The 12,336-nt window shown below is 36.3% G+C and overlaps 1 protein-coding gene and 1 pseudogene across 5 annotated transcripts in view; both read left to right on the plus strand.

Annotated features, from left to right (window-relative positions):
• Nucleotides 1–2,791, plus strand: part of TMEM267 (transmembrane protein 267) — a 43,248-nt gene extending 40,457 nt beyond the window's left edge. For all 5 annotated transcript variants that reach the window (XM_074386072.1, XM_010336632.3, XM_074386077.1 and 2 more), the window contains one exon: nucleotides 1,986–2,791. In XM_074386072.1, coding sequence (XP_074242173.1) covers nucleotides 1,986–2,321 — 336 coding nt within the window. In that variant the 3' untranslated portion in view covers nucleotides 2,322–2,791. The remainder of the gene's footprint in view (nucleotides 1–1,985) is intronic.
• Nucleotides 2,792–9,398: 6,607 nt separating this feature from the next.
• Nucleotides 9,399–11,148, plus strand: LOC101049564 (chromobox protein homolog 3 pseudogene; annotated as a pseudogene).
• Nucleotides 11,149–12,336: the final 1,188 nt, after the last annotated feature.

The raw sequence follows: 12,336 nt of genomic DNA on the forward strand, positions 1-12,336 counted from the left end.
GTAGCTGGGATCATAGGCATGGGCCACCATACCCAGCTAATTTTCATATTCATTTTTTCAATATGCCTTATTAAACTTTCATTTTACCTATTCTCCCTTGGACACATTGCAATATAGTCATTTCTTAAATTTTTTTTCCATACTGAGTTTAATCAATTATTATCTTTGTTTTTAAATTTTTTTTTTCCATTTTTGAATTTTTGATTCACAATTTTTTTAATATCCCCATATGGTTGTTTGAGATTTAATTTAGTTTGGAGTCTTGTGATATAAATTTTTATATGCTTTTTGTAGTTTTTAAAAATCATTTTGGGTTTTTTTTTTTTTTTTTTGTATTTGTTTCTAGGAACAGGGTTCAAGAGTAAGGTATTTTTATTGTTTCTATTTTTCTCCCATACTATCTTTTTATAGATTTGTTCTATTTTATCACTTTATTTCATAACATTAAGTGATTCTTTATTCTAACATATTCTTGGTTAAGGCAGTGTTAACAAAAGGACCAATGATGAACTTAACATATTGTGGATATAAAATTGTAAAACAAAGGTGAAGACAAAAGTAGAATAATAAGATAGAAATGATCCATGTTCTGATGAAGTAGAAGTAAAACAAAATGTGGAGGAGAAGGCAGGGAAAGAGGAGCATCAAATAAAGTCTTTGATGTTCAGTTGTAGGTGGGAGGTAAAGTATACTAGTTTGAAGAGAGAGTTTATAGGATTCCTTGTTTAAGCGTGGTCTGATTTGACAGTGGGACAAGGTACAGTCTCTTTAATAAGTAACTTTTTCATGATGGGAACATTGTCCGATTTTTGTTTGTTTGGACAGGAAACTAAATTTCTTCCTTTTACTACTTCTTTTCCTTTTCACCATCCAGTCTCCAAAGGGTGCCTCACCCTTTCTTACCGTCTTCTTCCCCAGAATCAATACCTTTCAGAGCCTTGAAGGCCCACTTTTAAGTCCTTTTCTTGTAATCAATGCTCTGACCTACTAGGACACTCTTCAGTATTTTCACACTTAAACTGAACTTCCTAGTGTTAATTTTAGATCAATCTTAGATTTCCCCTCTTCTCTCTTCAATAGAGTTTTTCCTGACTTGGATGAAAGTGTGAGAGACAGAACCCTCTGTTTTGGTGTTCATTTTAATACTTACGAGTAATTTCAAATTTGGGCATTCTCTGACTTCTATTTATGCAGAGGGTTTGAGACTTTATATCATTTTATTTGTCCTTCATGTTTTATAATATTTTTAGAGGATAAGTATGGAGATTCAGATTTAGACATTCATCATTATCCTCAGCTTTATTTTTGTTTAGGGATTATCTAGCTATAAATTAGTCTTTAAAGTAAGTGGGAACAAAACCCTACTCATTAATCATTCAAGGGTTAAGCCTGAAATTTTTACTCGTTCAGATATTGAGTATATTTTTTAGTAGTGGTTTAGAAATTTTACTGAAGTTTATTCAATTCAATTTTAGAATACATATTTAAAATAATATAATTTTTCTAAATGTTGTAAATAAATTTCAAAAGTGTTTACAACTAATATAAAATGGGTATATTAAAAATATTTCCCCTTTTTGCCTTCATTAACTAAAGAATATTTTATCTGGTTGTGAGATATTGTTTCAGAACTCTTAGAGGCCCTGGATAATTGTATAAAGACTCCAAATTACACAAACAATATGCTTAGGATATAAATTATGTTCATACTGTGAATTTTCTAAGCAAATAATGGGAAGCTTAAAAAATTAATCACCATATTTCTGAGACCTTGATTTTATTTTTAATGAAAAGGATATCCTGCTCACACTTTTATATTCTTTTTTTTATATGTAATTTTGGTATATGTATTCTGAAGTGGCATAGAACATGTTTCTTTTGCATGTCCAATAGACTGTGGAAAATATTTTAAAATATTAAGAAGCATGTATAAAATTTTGTTTGCTGAAAAGGAAATGATACTCGCTACTACTTTGCTCCCTCAGGCCGCTTTGACTCTTCCACGAAGACCTTTCCTTCACTGTTCTTCTGTGATACCTGTTGTGGTTCTGACCCTGAAATTTACTATGCACCTTTTCAAGCTCAAAGACTCATGGTGCTTTCTTCCCTGGATGTTATTTATATCCTGGACTTCACACCATATCCGAGATGGGATTCGTCATGGTTTGTGGATATGCCCATTTGGAAAAACTTCTCCGTTGCCATTCTGGCTTTATGTAATAATCACATCATCTTTACCTCATATCTGTTCATTCGTTATGTATTTAACAGGAACCAGACAAATGATGTCTTCAAAACATGGAATTCGTATTGATGTCTGAGGTAACCACACGGCAGTCATAGAGAAGCAAATGGCTCAGATGATGATAATTAAGAGTAGCCACCATTAAAATTAATTTTTAAAAACACAGGTGTTTATATTATTTAATTATTATAATTCTGCTCTTGCTCAGGAAGCATGTACAACTTTAAAAAAATTATACTTTTTATTATTCTATTTCTCTCTTCTATGACAACTCTAGTGCAATATTAGAGTTTTATTTATTCCATGATATATTTTTATTGGTTTTTTTTCTGTTTATCTGGCATTACTAGTAGTTCTGTTAGATTAACATCCTGTTAATTTTCTGGAAATACACCTGAAATTTGTCCATTTCTTAATGAAAAACAGCTCATATTTTAGGATAACTAATTTTTAAAGTGTTAACATTGTATTTGGATCCACATTTTCTTGAGATATTGAAATAGTGAAATTGCCAAATAAATGATATGAATCATTTAACTGAACAAATGTATAGTTAATGCTAATATGTATTTATTTTCATAAATGTTGATCCTGACTGGTTTAATTTGCAGAATGCTTTATGAGTTATGATTACTGGCAGAATCTTCTTCAGAGCACTTGTGACACATCATTATAATATCCAGTAACTAACATTAGATCTAGCTTATTTCAGAAATTAATTTAGGAAATAATTATTAAAACATGTTAGCTATAGTAACACTTTACTGAAGTTGTATTTTTTTAGTATCTCTAGCCTAGAATCTTGTGTGTTAGTGTTTTAACTGTTTTGAAAAAAAAAACTAAATTTAATATTTGTTAATAAATAACTTTAATAAAATATTGATACTTGGATCATAACCATAACATTTTAATTCACGTAAAAAAATAATGACCAGGAATGTCATTTCAAATGTAAATTCCTGAATGTACCATCAAAATTGTTTTAGTTGCTATCAGTTTGTTTATATACTATTCTAAAACACTTTACGAGTTAAATTTTTTTTTTATCATCCTGATACTGAAAGACAGGATATATTTTTTTCAAAATAAATTTTTAGGAAATTTGCTTTTTCCTTTCTTCTTTCAGGTTGATCTTCTATTAAAATGATTCCTCTTTAGTAAAGAAGGAAAATTTAGTTGCTATACATCTTAAATTTGCAGTTTCATGTTACTTTGATACTCAAGTCAGTGACCTAAAGGTACCTGCTTTTCTTTTGGCATATGTGCCATCTGTTGTCTTCAGATTTTCTTACAGTTTTGTGATTTATAATGCTGGTGATTGTTGTGCCTTATTCTCTGAGGAAGGGTGGAGGGTTCATAAAGCAATGCCTTATCCACAGCAGATTTTTTTGTATATTAAGTTAAACAGAATTCTGTAAATTATTATGAAGCTTCAAGCTCTTTAGGGGAGTTTCTTTCCTTGTTAACAAATTGCTTGCAATTTATTATATTTTCAATTGATTAGATACTACAGTCTACTTATTATTTTTCAAGAGTAATTATTGTATAAGTTTGGTTGGTATAATAGTATTATATAGGGGGATAAATTTGATTAGAGATTTTTTTAAGTATCCAACTTCAGAAATACATGGAAATAAAGTCTGTATCTTGTGTAGCAATTCCTGACTAAATTATAAAACCTTTTCTACTTTTTCTTTCTTCATATTAAACAAATAAATATCATTAAAATATAGGGCCTTATTTAAGAATGCTACATAGCAACCAGACACGGTGGCTCACACCTGTAATCCCAGCACTTTGGGAGGCCAAGGCAGATTGGTAACTTGAGGTCAGGAGTTCGAGACTAGCCTGGCCAACATGGTGAAACCACGTTTCTACTAAAAATACAAAAATTAGCCAGATGTGATGGCACACACCTGTAGTCCCAGCTACTCGGGAGGCTGAGACAGAAAATGGCTTGAACCTGGGAGGCAGAGGTTGCAGTGAGCTGAGATGGGGCCACTGCACTCCAGCCTGGATGACAGAGGGAAACTGTCTTTAAAAGTAAAAATAAAAAATAAAATAAACAAGAATGCATTTTTGGGGTTGTCAAAATTTTCCTTTATTAGAATGGGAACCCACCTTTGACCATGACTCTTTGCTTAAACAATACTGCCCTTTTTACATGTGGGTTCATCTTAGTTCCTACCTCTACCATCAGAAATCTTCATTGTCCTCTAAATAAGCAGTCCTCAGCCTTTTGGCACTAGGGACTGGAAGGACCAGTTTTGTGGAAGACAATTTTTCCACAGATGGCTGGGGAGCGGTGGGGGTGCTGATGGTTTCGGGAGAAACTATTCCATTTCAGATCATCAGACATTAGATTCTCATAAGGAATCTGCAACCTAGATCCCTGCATGTGCAGTTCACAATAGGGTTCCTGCTCCTATGGGACTCTAATGCTGGAGCTGATCTGACAGGAGGCGGAGCTCAAGTGATAATGCTCGCTCACCCACCTGCTCTGTGGCTCACCTCCTGCTCTGTAGCCCACCTCCTGCTCTGTGGCCCAGTTCCTAACAGGCCATGGACTAGTACCGGTCCACAGCCTGGGTGTTGGGGACCCCTGCTTTAAATGGACCCCAAAGTTGTGATTGTAATCTCTGGAAAACCAGCAACCACTTCCCCGTGCCAGCACTTTATTCTTGCTGGTAGTGAAGGAATTTGTGTCAATATAACATTGTGTTTGAAAGTTAAATTGTACCTTATTTGCACATGTGCATTTTTCTCAATCCTCCAGACTAACTGCCTTCACTTATTGTTTGTCTCTTTGCTGTTTCACTGATCCAACCTCCCAGTTTACCATTCTCTTTTCTTGAGTTGTGTTATTCATGTTGGCTTGTGGACAACTTCCACCACTGAACTACATTCTACTCATCCCCAAGCCCAGCTTTCTTTAATGGAGGCTTAAGAATCCCTGTTGTGAATGGGTAAAAACTCGCCTTTAAATTTTATTTATGTTATTTTATTTTATATTTTATTTTACTTTTTCTTTGAGGCAGAGTCTTGCTGTGTCACCCAGGCTGGAGTGCAGTGGCATGATCTTGGCTCACTGCAACCTCTGCCTCCCACATTCAAGCGATTCTCCTGCCTCAGCCTCCTGAGTGGCTGGAATTACAGGAGCCCGCCACCACACCCAGCAATAATTTTGAATTTTTAGTAGAGACAGGTTTCACTATGTTAGCAAGGCTGGTCTTGAACTCCAGACCTCAAGTGATTCGCCCATCTCGGCCTCCCAAAGTGATGGGATTACAGGCATGAGCCACTGTGCCCAGCTAAAACTCCTCTTTTAATCCTCCCCTCTTTAACTTGGCCCTTTCTACTCTGAGGCAGCAGCCCTTCCACTCTGACCCTTAGGCAGACACCCTTGGCTCCTGTTTGTTGTGGCTGGTGGAATGATGACTTAGTTTGGTTCGTTTAACCAACTGGTCTTTGCTCACCACTGCAGAGTTCTCTGTTTTTTCATTTGATAGCTCATTATGTTGCTCACTCCATGTCCTCCTCACCTTCTAAGACTCACTTTCCCCTTCTTTGATGATATGAGCAAAAAGGATCTGCTTTTTCCTTTTATTCCAATGCTTGCTTTTCTCTCTCTCACTTACAGATGACCTGCCTGAAACCTCGACTTGTGCATTCCCCTATCTATGCCACTACTCTCATTGCCACATCATATCAGCCACTTAACAGTACAGAGGGCCTCTGTACCTCCTTCTTAGATGATACTGTCACCTCTGAGATCTTAAGCTTTGCTTCCTTTCTCTAGACCAGTAGTTCTCACATTCTCCCATACATCAGAATCACATTCAGGGCTTGTTAAAACATGGACTGGGGTCCCATATCACTTGGGACCCATCCTGAGTTCTGATTTGGTAGGTCCTGATCACTTACATTTCTAACACATTTCCAACACATTTCCAATTGATGCCAATGCCACTGTTCAGGAATGATATGTTGAAGACCACTACTCTGGATCCATTGTACTTCTTTAATTTCATTTTCCTCGTCTCTCTTTTTTTAATTGAGCCAGTTACACTACCTTATTGATATCTTCAATTGTTCTTCAATATCCCTCATCACCAAGTCCATCAGCCCTCTGCTGGATACACTTAACTCTTCCCAGGCCCTACCTGTACAGTGCTATAAGTTCAGTCACCCATCAGTACAATGTACAGTACAGTGTAAATTACTGTACATTTCCTCATGTACCATACAATTAGTCAATCCAGAATAATCCATGTAGTCGGCTTTTCCCATTTCGACTTTAGGCCACGTCTTTGAAGTAGTTACGGAAGTGTGCTGACTTGACTTACTACAACTCATGCAATCTTAACTTCAGCCATGTACTTGATAATGTGTTGCTCACTACTAAAGACTGTAGTGTAATATTGTAACACGGAATATCTGCTACACCACATCTTTCTGATAGTGGCATAGACTTGGGTGGGTACTTAAGCATAACTGATCATACCACATGACCCCACTCTATTCCCCCCTCCCCCACACTGACATACCATAGGAGTGTGCCCTTGACCCTTGACCCAAGTGTTGCCAACTGACAGCAGGTTAGAGTCTTTGGAATTGGCCTGATGAAGAAATTTCGACCAACTCCTTAGAGAAGAGAAAGCACCTTAGAACCTTAGAGAAGAGAAAGCAGACAGCACAAGCCACAAAGTATGAAAAACTGGTAAAGGTATATATATATATATATATATATATATATATATATATATATATATATAATTTTAAGACAAGGTCTTGCTCTGTCACCCAGGCTGGAGTGCAGTGGCACGACTACAGCTCACTGCAGCCTTGACCTCCCAGATTCAAGCAATCCTTCCACCCCAGCCTCCCAAGTAACTGGGACTGCAGGTGCAGTATCATGCCTGCTAATTATTTATTTATTTATTTATTTTGGTAGATGCAGGATCTCACTGTGTTGCCCAGGCTGGTCTCAAATTTCTGGCCTCAAGTGATCCTTTGCCTTGGCCTCCCAAAGTGTTGGTGTGAGCCATTGCACCTGGCTTATGTTTTCAACTTATATGAAAGCCGAGGGCATTTTTCAATCCATTCCGTGGACTTTTATTGAAGGATATATTTTTTTACTGGGAGGTTTGGTTGATGGACTCCATTTCCCAGAGTTACAGAATGATGAGTGAGGTCATTCAATCCCATGCTCTGCCTTCTAATTGGATGAGCCCAGTGATCGTCAAGCCTACTTTTACAGCTTCCAAGAGAATTTCAAAGTCTTTCTGCTTTTTATATCCTGCTCCAAAGAAAACAAGGGTTGTTGTTTTTTTTTTTCCACATTATCTGTATGCAGTCTGAACATACAGTCTGATTTGTGGTATAACAGAGCTATAAGACTCATTGGCACCTTGCACAATTTTATGGCAACAATGCAAACATCAGGATGATGGAGTAGGTAACATACTCAAACCTCTAAGTGTGCAATTCTGTTGAATCTGCCATGGCCTCCTGAGCATGGATAATGACATATATTGTGTTGTATTTAAAATTCTCCCTGAAAAGCAAACTTAGCCACCATAATCCATTTCATATACCAGATTATGAAACAGAAAAATACAAATATGATGAGTCTACATGTCTACCCCACAAATTAGAAACTACGAAAGTCTTCTTATTTATGGGACATAGAAGTGACTCTCACTCCTTGATGGCTGGTGTGGGTGCCATGCTGAGGAGTTTAGCTACCATGAGCAAGCACTTTTGACAATTTTGCTGGTTTCTTCCCTGCCGTATATGGCTGGATCTCAGTGGAAATGTATGGGACTGAAAACAGTTATGCATCATTTAGCAAGTGGTGTTTACTGTAGTTTTATATATTTCATACCCTCTTTCGAATGTCATCACACATGCATGTAGGGGAGATAAAGAATTTAATGGGAGTTCACCAGTGTGCCAGAGCATTCTGCCAAATATCTGTCATGTTAGGTGGTCCGTGATGCACTAACTACAAAATATAATACATATATGACCAAATAATAATGTGTTTGAGCTCAGCGCAGCAGCTCATGCCTATAATCCCAGCACTTTGGGAAGCCAAGGTGGGCAGATCACTTGAGGTCAGGAGTTCGAGACCAGCCTGACCGACATGGTGAAACCTATCTCTACTAAAAATACAAAAATTACCTGGGCATGGTGGCAGGCACCTGTAATCCCAGCTTCTTGGGAGGCTGAGGCATGAGAATTGCTTGAACTAGGGAGGCAGAGATTGCAGTGAGCCAAGACCATGTAATTGCACTCCAGGCTGAGCGACAAGAGCAAGACTCCATCTCAAAATACTAATACTAATACTACTAATAATAATAATAATGTGTCTGTCAAAAGTTTTCTATTTGTTTTCCTATGGTTTTCCCTCTGGGCCCAAATCATGACCTTAAAAAAAAAATGTTGATCTAAATTTTATTCACAAAGTTCTAAAGCTAGAGCCCTTAAAGAATATCTTATTTAGTAATTTCTTCTATGTGACTCTTTATGTCTGTTTCATGTGATGAAAAGACATACTTAATTCTAATGGAATTGGCAGATGTGGTAAGAGGTTGATTTTTATCTAGTTTTGTTATGAATTTATAGATATTTTGTGTTTGGGGTACTTTTAACTTCTCAGTTACATCAAGAAATGCTTATTCCCAGTCAGGCACGGTGGCTCATGCCTGTAATCCCAATATTTTGGGACGCTAAGGTGGGCAAATCCCCTGAGGTCAGGAGTTCAAGACTAGCTGGCCAACATAGTGAAACCGTCTCTACTAAAAATATGAAAAAAAAAAAAAAAAAAACAGTTGGGCATGGTGGTGGGCACCTGTAATCCCAGCTACTTGGGAGGCTGAGGCAGGAGAATAGCTTGAACTTAGGAGGTGGAAGTTGCAGTGAGCCAAGATCACACCATTGCACTCCAGTCTGGGCAACAAGAGCGGAACTCCATCTCAAAAAATAAACGTTTATTTATGATTATTGCAAATTATTACAAGTATTGTAAGTATTATGTTATAGAAACAATCTATTAAAATGTAAATCCCAAGATATTTAATATAACTAAAATGCAAAATAAAACATCAAAGAGCATTTTTTAAAATTCTCAGTTTGGGAAGACACCGCAGACCCGCGACCCGGAGCAGCTCGGAGGCGGTGAATAATAGCTCTTCAAGTCTGCAATAAATAATGGCCTCCAATAAAAATACATTGCAAAAAATAGGAAAGAAAAAGAATGGAAAGAGTAAAAAAGTTCAAGAGGCAGAGCCTGAAGAATTTGTGGTGGAAAAAGTACTAGATCGACGTGTAGTAAATGGGAAAGTGGAGTATTTCCTGAAGTGGAAGGGATTTACAGATGCTGACAATACTTGGGAACCTGAAGAAAATTTAGATTGTCCAGAGTTGATTGAAGCATTTCTTAATTCTCAAAAAGCTGGCAAAGAAAAAGATGGTACAAAAAGAAAATCATTATCTGACAGTGAATCTGATGACAGCAAATCAAAGAAGAAAAGAGATGCTGCTGACAAACCAAGAAGATTCGCCAGAGGTCTTGATCCTGAAAGAATAATTGGTGCCACAGACAGCAGTGGAGAATTGATGTTTCTCATGAAATGGAAAGATTCAGATGAGGCAGACTTGGTGCTGGCGAAAGAGGCAAATATGAAGTGTCCTCAAATTGTAATTGCTTTTTATGAAGAAAGACTAACTTGGCATTCTTGTCCAGAAGATGAAGCTCAATAATTGTTCACTTTTTTATATATATACGTATATATATTTGTATATATATATGTGTATATATATATAATTTGGGTCTTGTTTTTGGTTTACTAGTGTGACGAAATAACTACATCCAATGAAAATCAAGTTTGATATGTTCGTTTTGAAAGTAGTGTTGGAAGAGTTGTTGGGGGTTTTTTGCATCCATAGCACTGGTTACTTTGAACCAATCAATAAAAGCTTTCTGTAATTGCTTCCTTGATCAGAAAAGAACATTTGATACCATGGTATATTATTTTCTCTGCATTAACAGCTTTTCTAAATGTTAGGGGAAATGTGCATAGCCATTACTAAATCAAAATTTGTGTTCTCATAAGCCTAAGGACCATTCTGGGTTTTTTATATATTTGTGTGTGTGTGTGTGTGTGTGTGTGTGTGTGTGTGTGTATGTATCTATACATAAAATGCATATGTAAAATTTTTTTGTTGTTTTTAAACATTCACCAAAAAGTCACAAGTAAACCCATGTTTCTGAGATGCCATTGTTCTGAGCAAAATAAGAGCTAATCACTTCAAGTTAAATTAAAATTTTTCCTGAAGCCATACATTTCAAGTATGGGAAGAAGTAAGTGATTTTAATTAATAGGACAGTTTAAATTGGATAATTTTAAAGCATCTATATAAATGCAGTTTTTTGTTGGCAAAATTCCTAAAAGGAAAACTTATCACTACCATTACAGGAGGTTTCCCCATCCATATGAGGAAACTAGACAAGTGCTAGTGTGTTTTCGTTAGCTAAATAAAACTAAGTTAAATGAACATTGAAAAATCTGCTAGAAGGCCATTCCTTAACAAACTGTTGAAATCCCTGTTGCTACATTGACTAAAAGGTCATGATTCACGGAACTTCTTAAGATTTGGTTCATAGAAACCTAATCAGATGGAGATGTTGGCAGTTTATGACTTGCTGACATAAATGTATGAACAACCTTTTGTAATCTAACCTGTTGACCTGCATGTTTTTTCTTTACTCCAACTCATTCCTTCCATGTAGGCTCAGTCTTTCAGTTACTTGCTTTACTGGTTCTGTATATTGTTTACTTTATTGTAAATACTGGTGAACAGTGGTTAATAAATAATTTTATATTCCTTTAAAAAAATTCTCAGTTTGACACATTTTTAAAAGATTGATAATAGTTTTGGCAAGAGGTGTAAGGAAATGAGCAGTGTTGGTGAAACAATAAAGTCACACTTTCTTACTAGAGAGAAATGTGGTAAGATGTTTTAAAAGTACAAGCCATTTCACTCAAATTTTATTTTAGGAATTTATTCTAAGAAACAAACAGGTAAGTTTACAAAGGAGAGGGATTTCTGTTGGCTGCTTCAGATGGCAAAAATAAAACGAGACAAAACTGGAAATTGCCTGAAAGTCTAACTAGAGGATTAGCAACAAACAATGAAATACTAATGGCTAAATCATTTAAATGGATGAAGTAGATATATGTAATGATATGCAAAAATGTCTGTATGAAATATTTTTAAAATAAAAGCCAGTAATAAAACAAGATGATTCCATTTTTGTAAAATAGACACATACACATGTGTAGTGTAGAAAACAGTTCTGAAACCTAGCTACCAGGCAATTCACAATGATTCACAACCCTCAAGAATTGGAAAGTGGGTCATGAGGAACTTCTGCCTTTACTTTATATATTGTGTCATGTTTTACAATAAGCATGTATACTTTTATATGACACAGAGGTATCTCCATTTCCTATCACAAATCCAGTTCTCAGTCTACAGAGCAAGTCTGACCTGACACCAGCGCCTGACTCTCTCTGCAACGCACCTCAGACTGGTGCTGATTGTCCTGCTGGGTCAGTGAGCTATTGATAAGCTACTCTATTTCCACATTGGATTCAGTACCTCATTTAAGCCCACACAGCTGTCCTTATTATGTAATTTGTTATTTCATCAGACTCCAGCTACATAGCAAGATCTATGCCGAGCCAGAAGATTCACAGCCATTTCGTTCTGAGAAACTCATGTTAATAATCAGTCTCCACAATTACTTTGCACTTTGCATAAATTGAGGCTCTGCCACCTGCATCTCCTTGGCATTTCTTTACTTGCCAGAAATAACAACAATAATGAAAGGGTGTATGAAGCATTTTACCATTTCTTCTGACTTTACAAGGAGTTAGTTTGACTTACATATCCAGTATTGCTTATTAATGTTGTTGCTTCAGAGTCTGGGCAGCATTCCAATTCCGCCAGCCCCATAATTCCCTGAACAGGAGGGGAATGTCAACTTACAGTTCTAGCACATACCATGATCTTCCTTAGAC

Source organism: Saimiri boliviensis, chromosome 1, assembly GCF_048565385.1.
Source record: "Saimiri boliviensis isolate mSaiBol1 chromosome 1, mSaiBol1.pri, whole genome shotgun sequence".
Taxonomy (NCBI): domain Eukaryota; kingdom Metazoa; phylum Chordata; class Mammalia; order Primates; family Cebidae; genus Saimiri; species Saimiri boliviensis.